General features: G+C 40.6%; 1 protein-coding gene across 1 annotated transcript in view; it reads right to left on the reverse strand.

Annotated features, from left to right (window-relative positions):
* The window catches only part of rpl11 (ribosomal protein L11), a 15,627-nt gene extending 4,125 nt beyond the window's left edge, over nt 1-11,502 (reverse strand). The window contains exons 1-4 of the mRNA XM_060847632.1: nt 11,428-11,502; nt 4,721-4,871; nt 4,523-4,629; nt 3,137-3,268 (exon numbers count right to left, since the gene is read on the reverse strand). Of these exons, the coding sequence (XP_060703615.1) occupies nt 3,137-3,268; nt 4,523-4,629; nt 4,721-4,871; nt 11,428-11,433 (396 nt within the window). The 5' untranslated portion in view covers nt 11,434-11,502. The remainder of the gene's footprint in view (nt 1-3,136; nt 3,269-4,522; nt 4,630-4,720; nt 4,872-11,427) is intronic.
* Nucleotides 11,503-23,485: the final 11,983 nt, after the last annotated feature.

A 23,485-nucleotide genomic window follows, 5' to 3' on the forward strand; every position in this document is an offset into this window, starting at 1 on the left:
GGATACTTCACAGTGCTTTCTTAGCACACGAGTCTTCAGTGATCAGATACAAGCAGCCAATCTCTGTACCTTGCATCTTTCCTATAGCAGGAAGACCAGAATTGAGCTCAGTATTCTAAAAGTAGCCTCACCGATGCCCTGTACAGCCGCAACAAGACTTCACAAATCCTTTATTCTGTGCACGGACCAATGAAGACAAGCATATCAAATCCATTCTTCACCACTCAGAATTCTGTCACACTTACCTGGGCAGAATGCAGAAAATCACTGACCTTTCTATGCTCCCCGGCACCTTTTTCACCTGGGATACTGATGCAATCTGCAATCTGTGCCCATGCTCGGCTACGTTTGATGGTGTGGCCTCCTGTGATTGTCGGATGGAAAAAAGGATTGCCTTTCTTTCATCACTCCATTCCCCATCACTTCTAGGATCTGGTCCAAGAAGCAGGGAGCAAGCTTTCCTGCCCACTGGCCATGACCTGAATGTAAATGCGTGAGCAGCACAATGTGAGGGGTCATTTCTAGCTCATAGCTGGACTTCTGAGTAAACGCCAGAATGTCTCAGGTATCTGATAAAACGCTTACTATGGTTTTATTTGATGGAACATTCTCACTGCTATCTTTATTACGTATAGGAAAACAAATAATAAAGATCCATTGGTGATTTTAGTTTTAGATCAGTTCAGCAGAAAAATAATCAAGAATAAGGTTTCCATTTATGGAGAGCGGTTTCATCTGATCTGCAAGGTAGTTTGCAGATCTCCAGGTTATGAGAATTGGTAGAAGTGTCTTGGCTGTCAGAACTGAAAAGATATCCAGATCATCTGAACTGAAAGGAGGTTCAGGATATCAGAAGTGTAAAGAACTCTTAAAACAGTGTAAGTAGACCAAACAAAAACTGGAAAAAGTCAGAAAGTAAAGAGTTATGATAGAAGTAATAATTCTCTACGAATGTGTAAAGGAAGGGAATATTGGTGGGAAAAAGGCTATAACTATTTCTTCTGTTTTTGTTACAATCTTGATAAATTGAGGTACATTTGCATACATATAACCTTGTTTTTTTATATAAGAAACTTGGCAACCTCTTGTGAATATGTTCAGTGACTAACCACCATGTAGCATACTGCAAAAATAAGACTTATGATCTATCAAGCCAGGTTTCATTCAGGGATCACACTTGTCCAGTATTACAATCAACTGCAATCATGACTTTTCTTCCTAATAGTTCAATCTTTTGTCTTGATAGTAATATTGAACTCATTTACTTTACACTTTCTTCTCAGTCCTTGTGGTGTCTATTTCTCAGTCTTTTAAACTGATTGGTTAAGGAGGTACACAATAACTTACCCTGTTCATTCAGGTCACACATGACCTTTCTCCATTATGCCATTAGCAGCTTGCACCTTCAACAACCTGCCACCAAAATATTTAAAATCTAAACATATATTTGACAAATAGATGACTGGAGATGTTCTAGTCCCCACAAATTATGTTACAATCTATTTGAAAGCTGAGAGTCACCCATCAGTACCTAATGTATATAATTAATATGACACGTGATTTGAAAAAAAATTAACATAAACAGCAGACATAAAATTTCACTCCTTTTTTCCCTAGCAATATCGTTTTCAGATACACAATCCCAGAGAGCTCTCAATTCTAGGTCAACTCTAATTTCACACCTTACTCACTTTTCCAGTTAACATTCTTGGACTGCTTAAATAGCACACTGTAACTCTAATCAGTATTAATATATTTTGAACAACAGCTTTTTCCATTCCACCATGAATGTTACCACCTTTGTTACATAAAAGTAAACACCATTAATAGAAGAGAATCACCTAACATGCAATATATACTTTATCGCTATTATCTGCCTTTCAGATTTTCTCTTCACCCACTCCCACCCATGAAGGAATGGACACTTCAACTAGGTGCAGATCCGTAGAATGCAATCACTCTGTATCATAAGTCCAGTAGCCTTCCTTCTCATTTGGCTAAAAAGACAAGAAACATCACAATTTAAAACACCCTGTTTTCCTAAGACATATACTGTTTACTCTTTCAACCAGAATTACAAGAAATAGCAGCAGGAATCCTAGACTTTCAGGGGAAATTAATTCAGAAGTTTGTTTTGTGTCGAGTTAGCTTAAACCAGAAACAAGAAGTACACTATATTCCTTTCTATAACGACAGTAGGGAGTAACTTTTCTTAGAAAAACCTGCTTCCTATCACTATATCGTGTTTACCCCTGGAAATTACAGCTCTTCCAGCACAGTCGGACTGTCCCTAGCTCTGGGCCAGGAGACCCACATTTGTGTCCCACATGTTCCAGAGATGTATAATAACATCTCTCAACAGGTTGATAAAAAAAAAATCTACCCCCCCCCGAGAAACTGCACATTTAATACGGAATCAAATCAGCTACCACAATGCCTTCAAAAGCCTGCAAACAATCAGACACAGTAGAAACAAGAATGGGCTGGGACAATATAGAAGATGTTTATCAGTGCTTACAGAACACAGAGTATCAGTTAGCACATTGGAGAAAAGAAAACTGCACTGGAATGCTGCTATGGAATTCTAGTTTTGAAGTGTCAATCATACTACAATCTCAATACATTACCACACAAGTGCAAAGGTCGACATAACAGTTTCATTTCAGAACTTGGGATCACATACAATTCATACAATTTGAGCATGAGTATCAGTGACTAAGAATAATGGTGTGTTAAAGGGTTGGGATAAATTAGTATGAATACAGGCTTCTTCCCACTATAAAGGGTTTGTGTATAATTAACGTAAAACTAGGACACTGCAACACCTAAATAACTAACTAGCATGGATTAAGTATATACCTCAACCATTTTACAACAACAGAACGGCAGCCACTAGCAATGTATTATCAAAATTGGTTCCGTTGTTTAAAAAAATTGTTTGGGATATTTTTAAGTCAACTTATAGTTGTACTGAGAGACCTGGGAACAGATGGTTTTATTTATCAATGTGTGTGGAAAATAACTGGGGTCAGAAAAATTTCCAACAAGGAGAAAAATGTTTTTGAGCAACATATTTAAATGTATATTCACCTCATTATTTTAATCCCACAGGCAGCATGCAATAGATGGTACGTACCACATAGAAGTCTAAACCATAGATACCAATGCTTGGGTCATACTTAATGCCCAAATCAATGTGCTCCTGAATACCAAAACCAAAGTTTCCAGTGTCTGAGAAGTTGTTTTTCCTCAGTTCATATTCACGAACCTGTAGGCGGAAAGAACAAAATAATTAAAGCGCTTCATCCCCGCCTCATTTTTACAACAGATACTCCATCAAATTAGGTCAATTCTGAGTACCATTTAGTTAAATTTCTCCGGGAGCTGTAAAAATTATATGCTTTGATAAATTACTTTTTTACCCCTTCAAAATGGTGCTCAAAACCTCAATTATCCAAACATCAATTATCCGAATTTCGGATTATCTAAACAAGATCTCAAAGTCCCATAAAAATGGCATTAGGCAACTCAGCATTCATTTATTAATTAAGCAGCATTATGTTGTACATTGCCAGATAACAGAGAAATGTTCGATAACCGTCACTCAACTTACTGCTTGCTTACGATCAGATCAATTATCTAAACGATCAATTATTCAAACAAAATATTCCATGTCCATCTCGTTCAGATAACAGAGGTTCTACTGTACTTCCAGCACATCCTATTTCTGTCAACATTCTATTTAACCTTTATTCAAAAGATGGCATCTCCAAACAAGGCATTATCTTGGAACATTTCATGCAATTCTGATCTTTTTCCTATTGGAAGGATGTAGTGAAATTTGAAAGAGTTCAGAAAAGATTTACAAGGATGTTACCAGGGTTGGAAGATTTGAGCTATAGGGAGAGGCTGAATAGGCTGTGGCTGTTGTCCTTGGAGCATTGGAGGCTGAGGGGTGACCTTATAGAGGTTTATAAAATCATGAGGGGCATGGATAGGATAAATAGACAAGGTTTTTTTTTCCCGGGGTGGAGAAGTCCAGAACTAGAGGGCATAAGTTTAGGGTGAGAGAAGACAGGGATAAAAGGGACCTAAGGGGCAATTTTTTTTTCACACAGAGGGTGGTATGTTTATGGAATAAGCTGCCAAAGGAAGTGGTGGAGGCTAGTACAATTGCAACATTTAAAAGGCATTTGGATGGGTTTATGAATAGGAAGGGTTGGAGGGATATAGACCGGGTGCTGGCAGGTGGGACTAGATTGGGTTGGGATATCTGGTTGGCATGGATGGGTTGAACTGAAGGGTCTATTTCCATGCTGTACATCTCTATGACTGTAGCACCAGTTTTATCAAACAGATCAATTTCTCTTCTCTGCTTGCCCCCACATCAACTGTAACTGCTTGAAACAGTTGCTGAAGCAAGGGTTACAAAAGGACCTTTTAAAAAGAAGATTCACCCTTATCATTAAAGAGGAAACCTAAATTACTTCCACAAACTACTTCAAAATTAAGCCTTACTTACTTTCAGGCCTTTTTCCAGGATCTCCTCAGCTTTGGCACCACGGACTGTGCAGTGAACAGCAATCTTTTCATTTCTCCTGATACCAAAAGATCTCACAGTATAGCGAGCTGATGCGGGCAAAAGATATTTGATTATGCCACATTTTCAAAAGCATTTAAGTCACATTTTATAAAGTTCAAGGAGTGCATATAAACTCACCTTTAGAGAAGACAGGTGTTTGACCAGTGAGCTGCTCAAGCACTTTGGCAGCTCGAGTAAGTCGATCACCACTTTCGCCAACACATATATTCATACAGAGCTTTCTGATACGGAGCTCACGCATAGGGTTCTCTTTCTTCTCACCTTGGTCCTAAATTAAGGGATGACTTTAGAAATCAAGAAATATTTTTCTGGTAATATTAAGTTTAATGCTGGCCACTGTGACCTTGATGAATTCCTCTTCTCTCCACATATTGCTCTCAAATATTAACATCTGCCCACCAATTTTGCTCCCACAAAAAGTAGCTATACTAACGCATTTACTAGACTTTCAGTAAATGTTCCAGTAGATTCATGAAAGCTCCACATGCAATCAATTTAACCTTGCGGTATAATTGAAAATATCTTTTCTTAAATCAGAGTTGTAATTTTAAATTATTCAATAATAGAGAATGGAGTATGGGTTATTAAATAGAGGTTATTGATGGGAGGAGTAATGCACTCCTATTTCCTTGTTCAACCCTGGTGTTAGAATGCTGAATAAATCAAACAAACAGCACTGTAACTGTAGTTTCCTAGTTCCACCACTTAGCAATCTGCCAGGATCAGAGAATCAATGTGTATTCAGAACATTAGTAGTTGTGATATCAGTGCTCTGCTCTCAGATTTTAAATTTAGTATGCATTTTTTTTTTGTTGACATCGTATTGATATGTATCATGGCAAGTTTTAAAACTTCTTTCATAGGTTGTGAGCATCACTGACTAGAGAACAATTTATTGCCATTGTACAGTAGCAAAAAACGTCATGCGCATGATACTCACACCACAGTCCTTGTATCTAACACCTCCATAGCTTTAAGACATTTGCAACTTTTTCTACTTTGGAAACCTTCTGTCAACCCACTCATCCCTTCTGGCACATATGCCAATAATGTCCTAATTTTTGTTGTTAATTGTTGAGATAAATGACTTTATCCAGGTCTTGTGCGAAGATTTGTATCTTGGGTGCCAGTTGTTGTGGGTATGTTCGCCGAACTGGAAAGTTGATTTGCGGATGTTTCATCCCATCTAGGTGACATCTTCAGTGTTTGACAACACAACAATCATAGGACAAGCTAAATAGAGGACATCCAGAGAATTCCTAGAAGCATGGAATTCATCTTCGGACTCTATCAACAAGCACATTGACCTAGATCTGAAATACCAGCCACTACCGACTCCCTCAGCTACCTAGATTACACCTCCTCCCATCCTGCCCCCTGTAAAAACGCCACCCCATATTCCCAATTCCTTCGCCTCCGCCGCATCTGCTCCCAGGAGGACCAACTCCAATACCGAACAACCCAGATGGCCTCCTTCTTCAAAGACCGCAATTTCCCCTCAGATGTGGTTGACGATGCTCTCCACGGCATCTACTCTACTTCTCGCTCCTCTGCCTTTGAACCCCGTCCCTCCAATCGCAACCAGGACAGAATCCCACTGGTCCTCACCTTCCGCCCCACCAACCTCCAGATACATTTCCGCCACCTCCAAACAGACCCCACCACCAAGGATATATTTCCCTCTCCTCCCCTATCAGTGTTCCGGAAAGACCACTCCCTCCGCGACTCCCTCGTCAGGTCCACACCCCTCACCAACCCAACCTCCACTCCCGGCACTTTCCCCTGCAACCGCATGAAATGCAAAACATGTGCTCACACCTGTCCCCTCACTTCCCTCCAAGGCCCCAAGGATCCTTCCATATCCGTCACAAATTCACCTGCACCTCCACACAAATCATTTACTGCATCCGCTGCACCTGATGTGACCTCCTCTTCATCGAGGAGATAGGCCACCTACTTGCGGATCGTTTCAGAGAACACCCCTGGGACACCTGCACCAACCAACCCAACCGCCCTGTTGCTGAACACTTTAACTCCCCCTCCCACTCCGCCAAGGACATGCAGGTCCTTGGCCTCCTCCATCGCCAGACCATGGCAACACAACTTCTGGAGAAAGAGCACCTCATCTTCCGCCTAGGAACCCTCCAACCACAAGGGATGAATCCAGATTTCTCCAGTTTCCTCATTTACCCTCCTCCACCTTATCTCAGTTCCAACCCTCGGACTCAACACCATCTTCTTGACCTGCAATCTTCTTCCCTACCTCTCCGCCCCCACCCCCTCTCCAGCCTATCACCCTCATCTTAACCTCCTTCCATCTATTGCATTCCCAACGCCCCTCCCCCAAGTGCCTCTCTTAGCCTGCTTGGCACACCCTCCTCATTCCTGAAGAAGGGTTTATGCCCGAAACATCGATTCTCTTGCTCTTTGGATGCTGCCTGACCTGCTGTGCTTTTCCAGCAACACATTTTTCATACCAGCCACTACAACAAATAACCGGAACTGGCAACCGGAAGCAGCAGAAACAAAACCAAATAAATTCCAGAAGAGACAGTACAGCAGCGCTTCAAAGGAGGCTTCAAAGCACTGAAGATGTTACCTAGACAGGAGACAAAATGTCTGCAAATCAACTTCCCAAACATTTGGTTTATTCTCTGTTAGCCCATTATGTATCACAATCTACTGCCAGCAAAGATCAACCATCATGTGTTCAGGTTTGGTCAATGTGTAATCAGTGCCAACAAACCATATATCTCATGATCTGGCTACCATGTTGCAAGGATATAATTTTGCCATCAGCGCCTATAATGTTTCCTGGACCTTTCAATTACTTTTTGCATCTCTTCTCTCGCAATACACCATGTCCCTAGAATTATAATTCTTTTCCTGACACAATATCATAAAATTGTCCAAATCTTTTCTGAAACTTCATACAAACATATAAAATCGGAGTTGAAGGATATTCAGCCCTTCAAATCTATTTCATCATTCAATATCATCATGGTCAATTGGTTCAATTTATCCTCAGTAAACTGTGATTTCCTTGTCCAACATAATCCTGATTCCTTTATTGATTAAAATTCTGTCTACCTCAGCCTTGAACAAATTTGATGAGCCAGCCTCTCCAGCCCTCTGTGCAAAAAAAAGTCCACAGAACCACTACCCTCTGGGGGAAAGAAATTCCTCCTCTGTCCTAAGCAGGCAATTCCTTACTCTGAGATTACTTACCCTTGACTTTTCCACAGAAAGGCTTTCCACATCGACTGTTAGGGTCCCATGAATTTCATGTTTCAATAAAGTCACCTCTCATTCTCCTAAACTCCAGTGAGCATAGGCCCATCCTACAAACCTCAAAGTCCCCCTTTTTCTATCCTGCTTGTTACTTCCTCAAAGAACAGCAATAAATTTGTCAAGTATGACTTCCCCTTCATTAAGCTACGATGACTCTACTTGATATTATGATGTACTTCTAAGTACTCTGTTACATCCTTTGTCACACTCCAGTATTTTCCCAATTGACATTTTCCCAGCTAACTGGCCCATAGTTAATTGTTTTTGTGTCTCTCTCCCTTTTTAAATAAAGTGTTACATTGGCAATTTTCTAATCCTCTGGAATGCTTCTCAAATCTAAGATTTCTGAGAAGCTTACTACCAATGCATCAATTACGCCTGCAGCTGCTTCTTCTAAAACCTACCTCATAACAAATGTCAAGCCAGCTAACCTGCAGTTTCCTCTTTTCTTCTTCCATTCTTCCTTCTTGAAGTCAGGAGTTATATTTGCTACTTTCCATTACAATAGAACTTTCCTTGAAGCAAATGCAGTTTTGGAAAATTAACATTGACATGTCTACTAACTCATTAGCAATCTCTTTTAAGACACTAGGATGAAATCCTGGATCCCAAGACGCATCAGGCTGCATTAAGAATCACACAACACCAGATTATAGTCCAACAGGTTTAATTGGTTCCTATTAAACCTGTTGGACTATAATCTGGTGTTGTATGATTTTTAACTTTGAACACCCCAGTCCAACACCGGCATCTCCAAATCAGAATACATTAGTTTGCTTAGTACTGTTTCCCTCATGATTATAACTCTGTTAAGTTCTTCTCTCCTTTCACCACCTGATTTACAGCTCTTACTGAAATGCTTATTGTATTCTCTATAGTGAAGGCAGAAGTAAATATTTTTTTTCATTTTATCCACCATTGCCTTGATATCTACTATTAGCTCTCCATTCTCACTCTCTAGAGGATCAGCACTCATTTTACTTACTCATTTTCATTTTTCAATGATCGTAGAAGCTCTTGTTATCCATTTTTACATTCCTAACTACCTTCTTCCTCTAGCCTAATACGCCAGTTACTTCAGTATGCTCAACTTTCATGCCCACATGCTTGCCTTTATTGAGGCTTAAAATTCTCATTTTAGACCCAAATTTCTGCCTTTCAAGCTACATGTAAAATTAAATTATAATGTGGTCACTGCTGTATACAGATGCCATTAGTCAAAGCGATTAATTAATCCTGTCAAATGGCATGACATTCAAATGTTCTTCAAATAGTGAACTAACTGTAGTCTTTTGTAAAGCAGGAGGATAATCCTACAGTATTGAAAGACATTTTCAGATTCCTGTTATAACATAACTGATCACAGCTACAGTCCCCAACTCCCCAAGAGTGTGTTTAATGCATGTACTGTCCGTGCTAAAGAAGCTGTTAGTTTACAATTCAGCTGGTCAGCAAAAGAAATTTGTTAGCACTTAGTCTACTCCAAAATTAAAACCTGAACTTCCGTGTTATTTTCTTCCAGATCAGAAATGTCTCATCTCTGCATTCTGAACTCAGGAGCAGAAATCAGAATTTATATTTGGAGTACTACGTAGAGTTTTGAATTCCTATTTAAATATAAATTGCATTTGAATAATTCAGTGAAGGTTCTCTCACCTGATACCTGGGATGGAGGGATTATGTTATAAGACAAGCTTTGGACAGTTTGGGCGTGTTTCCATTGGAGTTTAAAAGAATGCAAGGTGATCCTGTATAATGCATAAGACCCTGGACTTAGTGGATTTTTGCCCTTATGGGAAGGGTACACAGATTAAAATGTCAAGGTCTCCTATCCAAGATGGAGATGGGATTTTTTTTCTCTCAGAGGGTCAGTTGCACCTGCAATTCACTTCTCCAGACAGCAGTGGAGCTAGGATCACTTCGTATTTATACAGCAGGGTCACATTCTTGTCTGACAGCATCTCAGGAGCAGAAAATCGATGTTTCAGGCAAAAGCCCTTCATCATTTATGATGAAGGGCTTTTGCCCAGAACACCGATTTTCCTGCTCCTCGGATGCTGCCTGACCTGCTGTGCTTTTCCAGCACCACTCTAATCTTGACTCTGAATCTCCAGCATCTGCAGTACTCACTTTCGCTTTACATTCTTGTCTGACTAAGTAGTGGGGGTGGGGGTGGGGGTGGATCCAAGGTTATATGGGATAGAAAGGAATGTGAAGTTGAGGCTACAGGTCAGCCATAATCTTATCCAATTGTGGAGGAGGCTTTGCAATTATTGTGTATTAATAAACTCACATAATGGGGCAAATAATTTGTTTATGAAGTTTAACATAGTTAGGTTGCATCATTCGGTAGGAAAAATAGAGAGGTTGCTCAGGAGGTGCAAATCTAGGTGGAGTGGATGAACAGAGAGAGTTTGGAGTACCAACACAAATTAGTGAATTCACAAAAAGAGCGAAATAATCACAAACTTTATTTCTAGAATAAAAATAAAAGGTGGGTAAATTATGCTGAAACTTGGTTAGATCACTGCACATAAATCTAGTCACTATATTAAATGAAAGCCTGTTGAAGCTCAGGGCTGGATGGGTATGGGGTGCAGAGAAGATTTACAAGGATAATACCAGAAAAGCATGGGTAAAAATATCAGGAAATATTAACAGGTTGGTTCATTTTTCTTTTGAAAAGGATGGCTGAGGGGTGACTTAATAGAGGTGATTAAAATTATAAAAGGTTTTGGTACATTAGGTCTAGAGAGAATGTTCTCGTATGTGGAGTACAACTAGAGTCCATCAATATAAGATATTCACCAAGAAATGAATTCAGTAGAAATTTAATTACCCAACAGGAAGTCATTAAAGTGCACAGTACACATGAATGTAAGAGATAACTAGACCAGCATAAGGGAGGAGGGAACAAATATCTACGATAGTCCATTACAAGGAGGAAATATTGGAGGAAGCTGAAGTAAAACATAAACATCAGCATGGGCTGATTACTTTGTTTTTGTCCTGTACATCCTCTGTACCGATCGCTGGCTTTTTGTGTCCCCCACAATCGTACAACATCTAACTCCGTTGCCCTTAGATTAAAAATGCGTTCAAGCCTGAAACTGCAGTACTGCAAACAACATCTTCCATGGTCCTACACTAAAGAAGTAATCCATTTCCTAGTTTTAAAACAACTTCTTACACAATCCACAGTAATTTACACTTATGCAGCGCTTTCGAGGCAATTAAAAACATCCCAGAAACTAAAGTTGCACACGGGGGCACATTTTTCCTTTTAAAATAAACTGTCACTCAGAATGTTAAAAAGCAAATAAGTTGTTTGGGAAAGCGCACAGACCGACATCCACAGCTTTCAGTAACAGGCAGCTATTGCATGTTATTTATTTATTGCTTCAGGCTGAGCGGATTTCGTCTCGACTCTATTTAACAGTCAATGTGAGCACCGAGTCGCCTCAAGCCAGGGCCCTCGGTGAGTTTTAAAGTAAATCGATTGTCCTTAATCCTGCCCCCACCCTTTCGCTTACCGCCATGTTGGTGCTGGAGACAAGGCAACGGTTTAAACCGGGGCCTGCATCGCCCTGGACATGAACCAGAGCATCACATTCTTACCGATTAGCGCCCCCTTTCCACCGCCAGGAGAATACACCCTCCTCATCTCCCCCACAAAAACATCATTACAAAATGCTGGATAAAAGCAAATTACTGTGAATACTGAAATCTGAAACCAAAAGAGAAAATGCTGCAAAATCTCAGCAGGTCTGGCAGCATCTGTAAGGAGCTTTGACAAAGGGTCAGTTAGACTCGAAACGTCAGCTCTTTTCTCTCCTTACAGATGCTTCCACACCTGCTCAGATTTTCTCTTTTGGTATTAGAAAATGCTGATCAGTTTCCTCAAAAACTGATAACTCAAAAAGCAATCAGTGCAACTGGAAGCAGAACAGAAACTTGCATTGGAAGAAGAAAAAGCAAAAGCCCTGGTGGAGGTTTACACGACCAAGGTTCAAAATGTATTTTAGTTTCAAGGATGGTGTTATAGAACATATAGAACATAGAAGGATACAGCGCAGTACAGGCCCTTCGGCCCTCGATGTTGCGCCGACCGAGTCCTACCTAACCTATACTAGCCCAATAACTTCCAAATGCCTATCCAATGCCCGCTTAAATGAACATAAAGAAGGAGAGTTCACCACTGATACGGGCAGGGCATTCCATGAACTCACAACCCGCTGTGTGAAGAATCTACCCCTAACATCTGTCCTATACCTACCACCCCTTAATTTAAAGCTATGTCCCCTAGTAACACCTGACTCCATTAGCGGTAAAAGGTTCTTAGTATCTACCCTATCTAAACCCCTAATCATCTTATACACTTCTATCAGATCTCCCCTAAACCTTCTCTTCTCCAATGAGAACAGCCCCAAGTGCCTCAGCCTTTCCTCATACGATCTTCCTACCATTCCAGGCAACATCCTGGTAAACCTCCTCTGCACTCGTTCTAAAGCTTCCACATCCTTCCTATAGTATGGCGACCAAAACTGCACACAATACTCCAGATGAGGCCTCACCAGAGTCTTATACAACTGCAACATGACCTCAGGACTCCGGAACTCAATTCCTCTGCCAATAAAGCCCAGTACACCATATGCCTTCCTCACAGCACTATTTACCTGGGTGGCAACTTTCAGAGATAAACTTGTTGATGACAAATTTGGTGTGATTTCCAGCATCTCCAGATCTAACAGGTCGTTCTCCTATAACACATTCCAGCAACCTTGCTAAATAGAAAATCGCTTAAAAGAAATAATGAGAGCTATGTGAAAAGTAGAGTTGGGGCAGACCATCAAAAGTATCACTCATGATCGCTCAAAAATCAACCAAAAGCCTAACACAAAGTATAACACGGCCTAAATGGAGGTTTAAATCATATTTATTAACAAACCAAATGTAAATTTAACACTCAAGGGCATAGGTTTATGATGAGAGGGGAAAGATATAAAAAAGACCTAAGGGGCAACTTTTTCACGCAGAGGGTGGTACGGGTATGGAATGAGCTGCCAAAGGAAGTGGTAGAGGCTGGTACAACTGCAACATTTAAGAGGCACTTGGATGGGTATATGAATAGGAAGAGTTTGGAGGGATATGGGCCGGGTGCTGGCAGATAGGACTAGATGGGTTGGGATATCTGGTTGGACCAAAGGGTCTGTTTCCACGCTGTACATCTGTATGACTCAACACTCAATGATGTTTATTGAGCCATTTTCCAGGAGTGATAGGCTGAGAAATTAACGGTCAGGATCAAACAGGGATACAACAAAAAATAATAGAATGGGACAAGTAATGCTAAAAAGAATAAGGCTTTGTGCCATAATTTAATTTGCAATCAAGTAGATGAAGGAATCACACAAATAGATGAAAATAGGCATGGTATAATGAGAATTATGAAGGTATTGCTGCAGGACCAAATATCAGAAAAGGACAGATAAAAGGAAAAGGCAGTGGAGTTGCGTTGCTGATTAAAGAGGGATTAATGCAACACTCAGGAAGGATACGCTCCAGCAATGTGAAATCTGTGTACGTAGAGCTGTGAAATACTAAGAGGAAAAAAACATTAATGGGGTTTGTTTAGAGACCATGAAATTGTAGGACTGATGTTGGAAATGGCATTAAACAGGAAAATCAGAGATGCCTGTAATAAATGAATGTCTGTAATTATGTCTGTAATTATCCATCTGCATATAGATTGGAAAAATCAAGTGAGTAACAATACTATATATGTGATGGTTTTCTCAATCAATATATTGAGGAACCAAATAGAGAACAGGCCATCCTAGACTGGGTATTGTATAATCAGAAAGGAATAATTGGCAATCTAGTTATGTGAGGCTCTTTGGGGAATTCCTCATCAGGGTGGAGAGTAACATAGTGATTCTGAGACTAAGGTCCTGAATCTAAATAGAGTAATACTTTCCGAATTAGCAAAGTAGTTAGTATTAGGTTTAACCAGAGACAAAAGTAAAGCTGAATTTGTAAGGCAGTTAGTCGAGCACTTAGGTGTGTCAGAGAAGCAGACTAGTGCAGTAGAACTAGAAAAACTTAAATTACAATTGAGGAAAATGGAGTTAGAAAATAAATAAAAGGAAAGAAGAGCCATGTTAGAGGAAAAGAAAAGAGAGGGAAGGTTCTTAGCTGAACAAAAAGAGAGGGAAGAAAAAGAGAGAGAAAAGAAAGAGAAAAGGAGAGAGAATTTGAACTTCAGAAGTTGCAAATTAGTTAGGAAAGTCAAGTTAACAGAATGAAGAGAGAAAGTAGTGATATATACAAATATGTTAAAACACTGCCACATTTTGATGAGAAAGATATCAATGCCTTCTTTATTTCATTTGAAAAATTGGCTAGGCAGATGGAATTGTCAGAGAACTTGTGGGTCATGCCAGTTTAGACCAAGCTGGTCGGCAGAGCTACTGAGGTATTTGCAGCGCTGTCAGATGAGGAGATGAAGAGATTATGAAGATGTCAAACATGTTATTTTGAGTGCTTGTGAATTGGTACCAGAAGCGTATAGACCGTGATTCAGAACCATAAAGAAGGAACCAGCTCAGACTTATGTTGATTTTGAAAGAATTAAACATAGTCATTATGAGAGATGGGTGCTGGCCTTAAAAATAGATAAGATCAACCAGGCTCTAAGAGAGTTTATTTTGTTGTAGGAGTTTAAAAACTCATTTCTAGAGATGACAAGAATTCATTTGGATGAACAGAAAGTTCAGGAAGTGAGAAGAGCAGCAGAGATGGCAGATGAACATACATTGGTGCATTAGGCAAAGTTTAGCTTCTGGCAAGAATTTCATCCTGTGAGAGATAGAAATTGGGAGAAAGGGAGAGCCAACACTACAAAACAAAGAGTAGAGAACACTGGTAATTGTTTACCCCAGATTAAAAAAGACGCTCAAGAGGTTGGAAAGGAGGTGAAAGGCCTCAGGTGTTTCCACTGTGGTAAAGTGGGATATGTAAAGTCACAGTGCTGGTCATTAAAGAAAGGCATTGTGGGAAAAGATGCGGTAAAAGAAGCTAAGCCAGTGGCATTAGTGAAAGTAGTAAAGGAAACCCCAAGAAAGTCAAGGAGCTGCAGGAAAGCGCACAGCCTAGGCAGGGGCTGGGTGTGGGGTTAGTGCCTGATCTCCATAAAGACTTTGCCTCTGAGAATAAATTTACTCAGAAAGAACAGGGGGAGAAGGGTAAGATGTTATAATTTTAAAAGATAGAGGATCTAACCAGTCTCTAATAATAAGAGATGAACGTATTTGCACTTTTTCTGACATGTTACCCAAGAGAGAAGTAATTTGTGGGATAGATGGACAGAACTTTAATATTTTCCTATGTAAGATCAGGGTGGAGTGCCAACTCAAGAATGAGGAAATAACAGTGGGAGTGTTTGAAAAGTGACAGTTGCAGGAATACAGTTTGTTCCTGGGAATGATTTAGTGGGATCCAACGTGGGAGTGACACCCCTTGTTGTGCAGAAGCCAAAGGAAGACAAGGGAACTGAGGAGTTAAAAGAAAAATACCCTGGAATTTTCCCAGACTGTGTAGTGACAAGATCCCATTATCATAAGTCACAGCATGAAGCAAACACTAAAGAGAAAGATAAATGAGTTGAGGTTCAGTTAATGGACACCCGGTTTGCCCTGTTTGATGTAATGGTGCAGGAAAAACCTGAACAGGCAGAGGGTCAGGCAGAAGTGTTTAGTCCAGAAAGGATAAGCAATTTACAACAGAAAGGCGAAACAGTAAAAGATATGTATGTTGATGCATACTCAGAAAAGGAGTCAGAGAATATTCCTGAGGGTTATTATCTTAAAGATAGAATCCCTGGCAAATACCCTGACAGAAATTTTAGGAACGGAAATTAGGGTGGACCCTGTATCTCTCCTTTTGGGCTTTTCGAACCTCTCATCTCTGGATATGCATGGGAAGAGACTATTTCCTATTCTCTCTTTCTGTGCAAGGAAAAATATTTTGGTGAACTGGGTGGCTGAGGGCCCCCCTGGACTTTCAAATTGGCACAGATTAATTATGGAATATATCCCCCTTGACTTCCTCACAAATATGGTGCACCGAAAGACTGAATTATTTTATAAAATATGGCAGCCCTTTTTGAATTATATAAATGCAGATATTTCGGCCATCCTAACAAGGGCTTTTATTTAGTGAAGATTTCAGACCGGGCTGCTCCGGGGCCCCTTGGGAGAGGAATCCTGCGCGAATACGGGTTATATTACATTTGATGTTTATACATTCCGAGCATGTAAGAGACTTAGGTATACACTCTGGTTAGTTATAGGTTAGATTAGTAGAAAGTTGAGTTTTTTTTTTCTTTCTTTTTTCGTTTCTTTTTTTTTGTTTTCTTTCTTTCTCTTTTCTTTGTTAAATTATGACTATTGTATATATGATTTAATTGTACATCAATCTTTGTATTTGAGAGTTTTGTTTATTTTTGTAAATTTGCAAAAATGTTAAATTTCAATAAAAATATCTACAAAAAAAAAGATAGAATCCCAAGATGAAAATGGAGACCACGGCATGTTAGTGCAGAGAAGAAATGGGCAGAACGGCACCAGATTGTGTTACCAGTGGCATTTAGACAGGAAGTGTTACAGGTAGCACATGAACTACCTGCAGGAGTTCACTTAGGTGTACAAAAGGCTCAGGCTAAGGTACAAAGGCATTTCTATTGGCCTAGAATGCACAAGCATGTGGTTAACATTGGCTGTACATGTCATACGTGCCAAATAGTAGGTAAGCCACAGGCAGGAATAAAACCAGCATGTTTGTTGCCAATTCCTGCATTCGAAGAACCTTTTATGTGGGTTGTGATTAACTGTGTAGGTTCCCTCCCACGAACTAAAAGTGAGAACCAGTATCTACTAACCATAATGGATGTGTCCACCAGATTTCCAGAGGCAATTCCATTATGGATTATTATGCAAAAAGGGTGTATGGAGACCAAAGATGGCCAGGGCCCGAAGGGACTTGATGTACAAAGCTCTGGGCAATGGGGGAAAAAACACACCAAATGCCACCCTCACCTTAATGGCCACCTTTGTGTGTGGCTGCATCAAGCTGTGCGTGGATCCCCAGTACGCAAACACCAAGTGTCACTACGTGCTAAGGTTCTACCCATCCCCGGTGTTGTGAAGGATAGGCCTGGCCTCGCTACCGCGGAACGCTCCAAGTAGTTGGACCATTCCGTATCAACTGTCCTTCATAGAAAAATTTATGAAGAAAAACACCTTTGACCACAGGTCCATCAGGAAGTGGTCAGCACGTAGTGTCCTTGAGACCCTTCGGGTAAAGGAGAGGGCAGATCCTGTTGAGAGGTTCCCTGGGCAGACTGTCAAAATCATTTGGCAGAATGCCTCATTGCCAGAACTTTCCAATAAGCACCAAGACATGGCTTGGCTGGTGGTGAAAAGGGCTCTGCCTGTGAGATCCTTTATGCACGCCCAGACTCTCTGCCGCACCGCACGCTGCCCTCGAAGCAGCTGTGGAGGGAAAGAGACTGTCACACACCTCCTACCTAGGAATGTGCCTATGCAAAGGATGTCTGGAGATGAATGCAGTGGTGTTTGTCAAGGTTCATCCTGAGCAGCTCCGTGACGCGGGACTCCGTGCTCTACAGTCTGTTCCCCAGGATGCACTCCGATATGAGCATCAACTGTGCCTGGAGGATCATCAACTCAGTCAAAGACAATCTTTTCAAAGCCACACAGGTCCAGAAGGAAGTGGATGCGATGCTCAACAAAGATATCATTGAACTGAGTCAGGTCGAGTGGAGTTTGCAGATCATTTTAGTTCCCAAACCTGACAGGACTCAAAAAGATTTTGTGTGCACTATTGGAAGGTCAATACCATAGCAAAATTGGATGCATACCCAATACCACAATTGGAGGACTGTATAGAGAAAGTTGGACAAGCCACTTACATCACAAAGTTGGACTTACTGTGTGGTTTTTGGCAGGTACCTTTATCAGAGAAAGCAAAAAGAAATGGGTTATATCAATTCAAAATGATACCCTTTGGAATGAAGAACGCAAAAGCCACATTCCAAGGACTCTTGAACAGAGTTGTGGCTGGATTAATAAACTGTGCAGTCTATCTGAACGATGTAGTGACATTTAGTGAGTTATGGAAAGATCACATGGTACAGTTGGCAGAGACCTTTGAACAATTAAGAGAAGCAAAATTGATAATAAACTTAAATAAAACAGAATTTACAAAAGCAGAAGTGACGTTCTTTGGACATAACGTTGGTCATGGAAGGTTGACCCCAAGGAATGCAAAGGTGATGGCCATCGAAGAATTTCCATAACCAACCTTGAAGAATGAGGTGCTTTGATTTTTGGGACTAGGCAGATTCTACCAGAAATGTGTTCCAAACTTCAGCAGCATTGTGGCATTGTTAACAGATTTGCTGAAGAAGAACAATGCTAGAAGGCATTTGACAATTTAAAAGCAATATTATCCACTGCACCAGTTTTAGCTTGAAATCCTTCAAAGTTGCAATCGATGCTAGTGACATAGTGGTTGGAGCTGTCCAGCTACAGGAAGACGATAATGGAATTGAATGGCCAGTTGGTTACTTTTCAAAGAAACTCAGCGTTCACTGGAGAAATTACTCTACCATTGAAAAGGAATTATTGAGTTTGCTAACATTATAATGTTTATGTGATGAACAGTGTGTCGGAGACAGTTGTGTACACGGATCACAATTCTCTTACATTCTTGGAATGATTTAAAGACAAGAATATGAGACTATCTCATTAGAGTCTGCTATTATAGACTTTAAATTTACACATTGAATATGTTGTGGGTCGTAAGAATGTGATAGCAGATGCGTTATTGTGGATTTAATGGATTAAGTATAGATAAGATTAAACAGATACCAATATTTTATGTGCAGAAATTAATGTGAAGTTAGCTTATTGTCCTATGTACTTCATGGTAATGGAGTTAAGAATTAGAAAAAATATGAAGCCATCTTTTCATTTTGATGGTTCATTTTTTCTTTGGGTGGGAGGTGTTTTGAAGTTGAAGGAGTGTATTGTACCTTTAAGAGAGAGTGAAAGCTGTTTTGCCTTAAGAGCTTGCAGGAACCTGACTAGCTGTCTCAGAGTGTACTGGAAAATTGAAAATTGTAACATTTGGCTATAACCTAGATACATCAATTGTTTTGACCACCATTTGAATCTAACCAATCAGTTTAAATTATGCCCCAGAATACTAACACCCAATCAAGTTTGAATTTATTGTTTTCGACATCAAATCAATGAGATGATCCGATGTTTGGGGTATGAAAAAGCTGGCATTTTGAGAGTTAGCCAGAGAAAGAGCTATCTCCAGAGTAACTGTGAGCAATACACTCTCTATCAAAGGTACTTTTCTCATATGAAACATCTTTGCAGCAAAAGATAGAAGATGATCCAAGGAGATCTACAGCAAGAGGAAGAGCAAGAGATGACAGCCACTGTCTGATTATGAAAATTAAGTAGATGTAATTTTTAATACGGGTGGTTATTGGAAAAGTATAGAGTTGGAGGTAGATAGCAAACATTTAAGAGAAAGGAGACTTAGAATTGTAAATAGTTGTTGTTTAATGTTCACTTTTAGAGTTAAAAAATAAATTTTTTTTTACTTTAAATATTGGAAGTTGGGAGTTCTCTGCCACTCATACTTTTAACAGATTACAAGGCAAGGTGAGCTTTTCTGGGTGTTTGATTTAATTAGCAGAAGGATTCACCACCATGTCATAACAATTATAAATACAAGAACACAAAGTCATTTGGTTTGTGGTTGAAATGTTTCTTCAAGTGTCACACTACTAAGATTTATTTGTTGATCATTTTAAGTTATCCACAAAAGTAACATCCAGGAATCAAGTGGGCTAAAAGGGGTCATAAAATAGCTTTAGTGAGCAGAATTAAGGGGAATCCCAAAGCCTTTTATTCTTATATAAGAAGCAAGCGGGTAACTAGAGAAAGGATTGGTCCACTAAAGGATAATGACAGAAGGCTGTGCGTCGAACCTGAGAGAGTGGGTGAGATTCTGAACGATCTTGCATTCAGTGTGCACTGAGGAGAGGGACATGATGAATATTGAGATTAGAGATAGAAGTTGGATTAGTCTGGATCACGTTGACATAAGTGGGTAGGCTAGAGACTATTAAAGTGAACAAATCCCCAGGACCAGATAGGATCTATCCCAGGTTGCTGAGGGAGGCAAGAGGGAGGCAAGAGAAAAAATAGCTGGGGCCCTGACAGATATCTTTGTGGCATCCTTAAACACAAGTGAGGTGCTGACGGAAGAGAGGGTTGCTCATATTGTCCCCCTGTACAAGAAGGGTAATAGGGATATTCCAGGCAACTATAGACCAGTGAGCCTGACGTCATTGGTGGGAAAGTTGCTGGAGAAGGTACTGAGGGATAAAAATTATGTATATTTAGAAAATAATGGGCTTATCAGTGATAGACAACATGTTTTTGTGCGGGAGAGACCGTGCCTTACCAGCTTAATAGAGTTCTTTGAGGAAGTGACCGAGTTGATAGATGAAGGAAAGGCTGTAGATGTCATATACATGGACTTTAGTAAGGCGTCCGATAAGGTTCCCCATTGTAAACAAATAGAGAAAGTGAAGGCACATGGTGTGCATAGCTAGATGGATAAAGAACTGGTTGAGTAACAGGAGACAGACAGTAGTAGTTGAAGGGAGTTTCTCAAAATGGAGAAAGGTGACCAGTGATGTTCCACAGGGATCAGTGCTGGGGCCACTGTTGTTTGTGGTATACATAAATGATCTGGAAGAGGGCACTATTAGTATGATCAGCAAGTTTGCAGATGACACAAAGGTTGGTGGAGTAGCAGAAAGTATAAAGAACTGTCAAAGAATACAGGAGAATATAGATAGACTGGACAATTGGGCAGATAATTGGCAGATAGAGTTCAATCCAGGCAAATTTGAGGTGATGCATTTTGGGAAGTCTAATTCTAGAGTGAATTATACAGTAAACAGAAGAGCCTTGGGAAAAGTTGATGAGCAGAGAGATCTGGGAGTGCAGGACCATTGTACCCTGAAGGTGGCTGCACAGGTGGACAGAGTAGTCAAGAAGGCATACGGTATGCTTGCCTTCATCGGACGGGTTATTGAGTATAAGAGCTGGCAGGTCATGTTAAAATTGTACATGACGTTGGTTTGGCCGCATTTAGAATACTGTGTACAATTCTGGTTGCCACATTACCAAAAGGATGTGGACACTTTGGAGAGGGTGCAGAGAAGGTTTACAAGGATATTGCCTGGTATGGAAGGTGCTAGCTATGAAGAGAGGCTGAGTAGGTTAGGTTTGTTTTCATTAGAAAAAAGGAGATTGAGGGGGTACCTGATTGAAGTCTACAAAATCATGAAGGTTGTAGACAGACTAGATAGAGATACGTTTTTTCCCAGTGAAAGATTCAATAATGAGGGGTCACGCTTTCAAAGTGAGAGGTGAAAAGTTTAAGGGGAATACACACGGCAAGTACTTTACACAGAGGGTGGTAGGTGTCTGGAACGTGTCGTCAACAGAAGTAGTAGAGGTAAGCACAGTAGATTCATTTAAGATGCATCTGAACAGATGCATGAGTAGGTGGGGAGTAGGGTGATACAGATGCTTAGGAATTGGGCGACAGGTTTACACGGTAGATTTGGATTGGCTCAGTCTTGGAAGGCTGAAGGAACAGGCTGTAAGTTTTCTTTGTTCTTTGAAGAACTCAAGTGTTTACTTTGGAGTTTCAAATGATACAAAACTTTTAATGAGTTTACTTTCTTTAATCAGGCACTATTTAATGTGTTAAATGATTGCAATATATTTATTTGATGCACTGAGCATCAACATGCTACTTGGACCTTCTACCAAAGTCTTCATGCATTGATGTTTTGGCACGCAGGAAGACTTTGGCAGAAGTGTTTGCTGTGTAAGCTGCAGCCACATGGTACCAGGAGTGAGATTGACGTAACAATGTGCTGTCCAGCAAAATGTCTGCTATCTTGACTGAGGACTCCTGACCAACAAGGCAAAACACCATGACTACATCAAGATACAAAGCAAAACAGGGCAAACAAGAGATACCATGATTTGCACGTTTCCAGACTGATTTCTCATCCTAAAAGAAATCACAGGACTGACCCACATCCCTTTATTTCAAAATCCAAAAGTAAATATTTATTGGTGGCCACTCAAAAAAGCCACGTAACTTTTAATCTAGGATGGGACCATGAGAAACAAAGTACTCCTCTTGGATCTCTGTCAAGAATTCTCATGCATTGTTGACAAGCTTACCTTACTACTGATGAAGGGCTTATGCTCGAAACGTCGAATTCCTATTCCTGAGATGCTGCCTGGCCTGCTGTGCTTTCAACAGCAACACATTTTCAGCTGTGATCTCCAGCATCTGCAGACCTCATTTTTTACTCGAAGCTTACCTTACTGCCTAAGATTTCACCTCTGCACTGTTGTAGTCAAGCCTGACCCTGCCAGAACAAAGAACAATACAGCGCAGTACAGGCCCTTCGACTCTCGATGTTGTGCCGATCCAAGCCCACCTAACCTACACTAGCTCACTTTTCTCCGTATGCCTATCCAATGTGCGTTTAAATGCCCATAAAGAGGGAAAGTCCACCACTGTTACTGGCAGGGCATTCCATGAACTCACGACTCGCTGAGTAAAGAATCTACCTCTAACATCAGTCCCATACCTACCACCCCTTAATTTAAAGCTATGCCCCCTCGTAATATCTGACTCCACACGTGGAAAAAGGTTCTCATGGTCAACCCTATCTAAACCCCTAATCATCTTGTACACCTCTATCAAGTCACCCCTAAACCTTCTTTTCTCCAATGAAAACAGCCCCAAGCCTTTCCTCATACGATCTTCCTACCATACCAGGCAACATCCTGGTAAACCTCCTTTGCACCCGTTCCAGTGCCTCCACATCCTTCCTATAGTATGGTGACCAAAACTACACACAATACTCCAGATGCGGCCGCACCAGTGTCTTATACAACTGCAACATGACCTCAGGACTCCGGAACTCAATTCCTCTACCAATAAAAGCCAGTACGCCATATGCCTTCTTCACAGCACAGGGTGGCAACTTTCAGAGATCGGTGTACATGATCCCTCTGCTCATCCACACTACCAAGTATCCGACCATTAGCCCAGTACTCCATCTTCATGTTACTCTTACCAAAGTGAATCACTTCACACTTAGCTACATTGAACTCCATTTGCCACCTTTCTGCCCAGCTCTGCAGCTTATCTATGTCCTGCTGTAACCTGCCACATCCTTCCTCACTGTCAACAACTCAGACTTTTCATATCATCCGCAAACTTGCTCACCCAAGTCCCTCCTCCCTACCTTTATCTTAGCCTGCCTTGCACCCTCTCCTCATTCCTGATGAAAGGCTGATGCCCGAAACGTCGAATTTCCTCTTCCTTGGATGCTGCCTGACCTGCTGTGCTTTAACCAGCAACACATTTTCAACGGTGATC

This window comes from Hemiscyllium ocellatum, chromosome 30 (genome assembly GCF_020745735.1).
Source record: "Hemiscyllium ocellatum isolate sHemOce1 chromosome 30, sHemOce1.pat.X.cur, whole genome shotgun sequence".
In the NCBI taxonomy this organism is placed as follows: Eukaryota; Metazoa; Chordata; class Chondrichthyes; order Orectolobiformes; family Hemiscylliidae; genus Hemiscyllium; species Hemiscyllium ocellatum.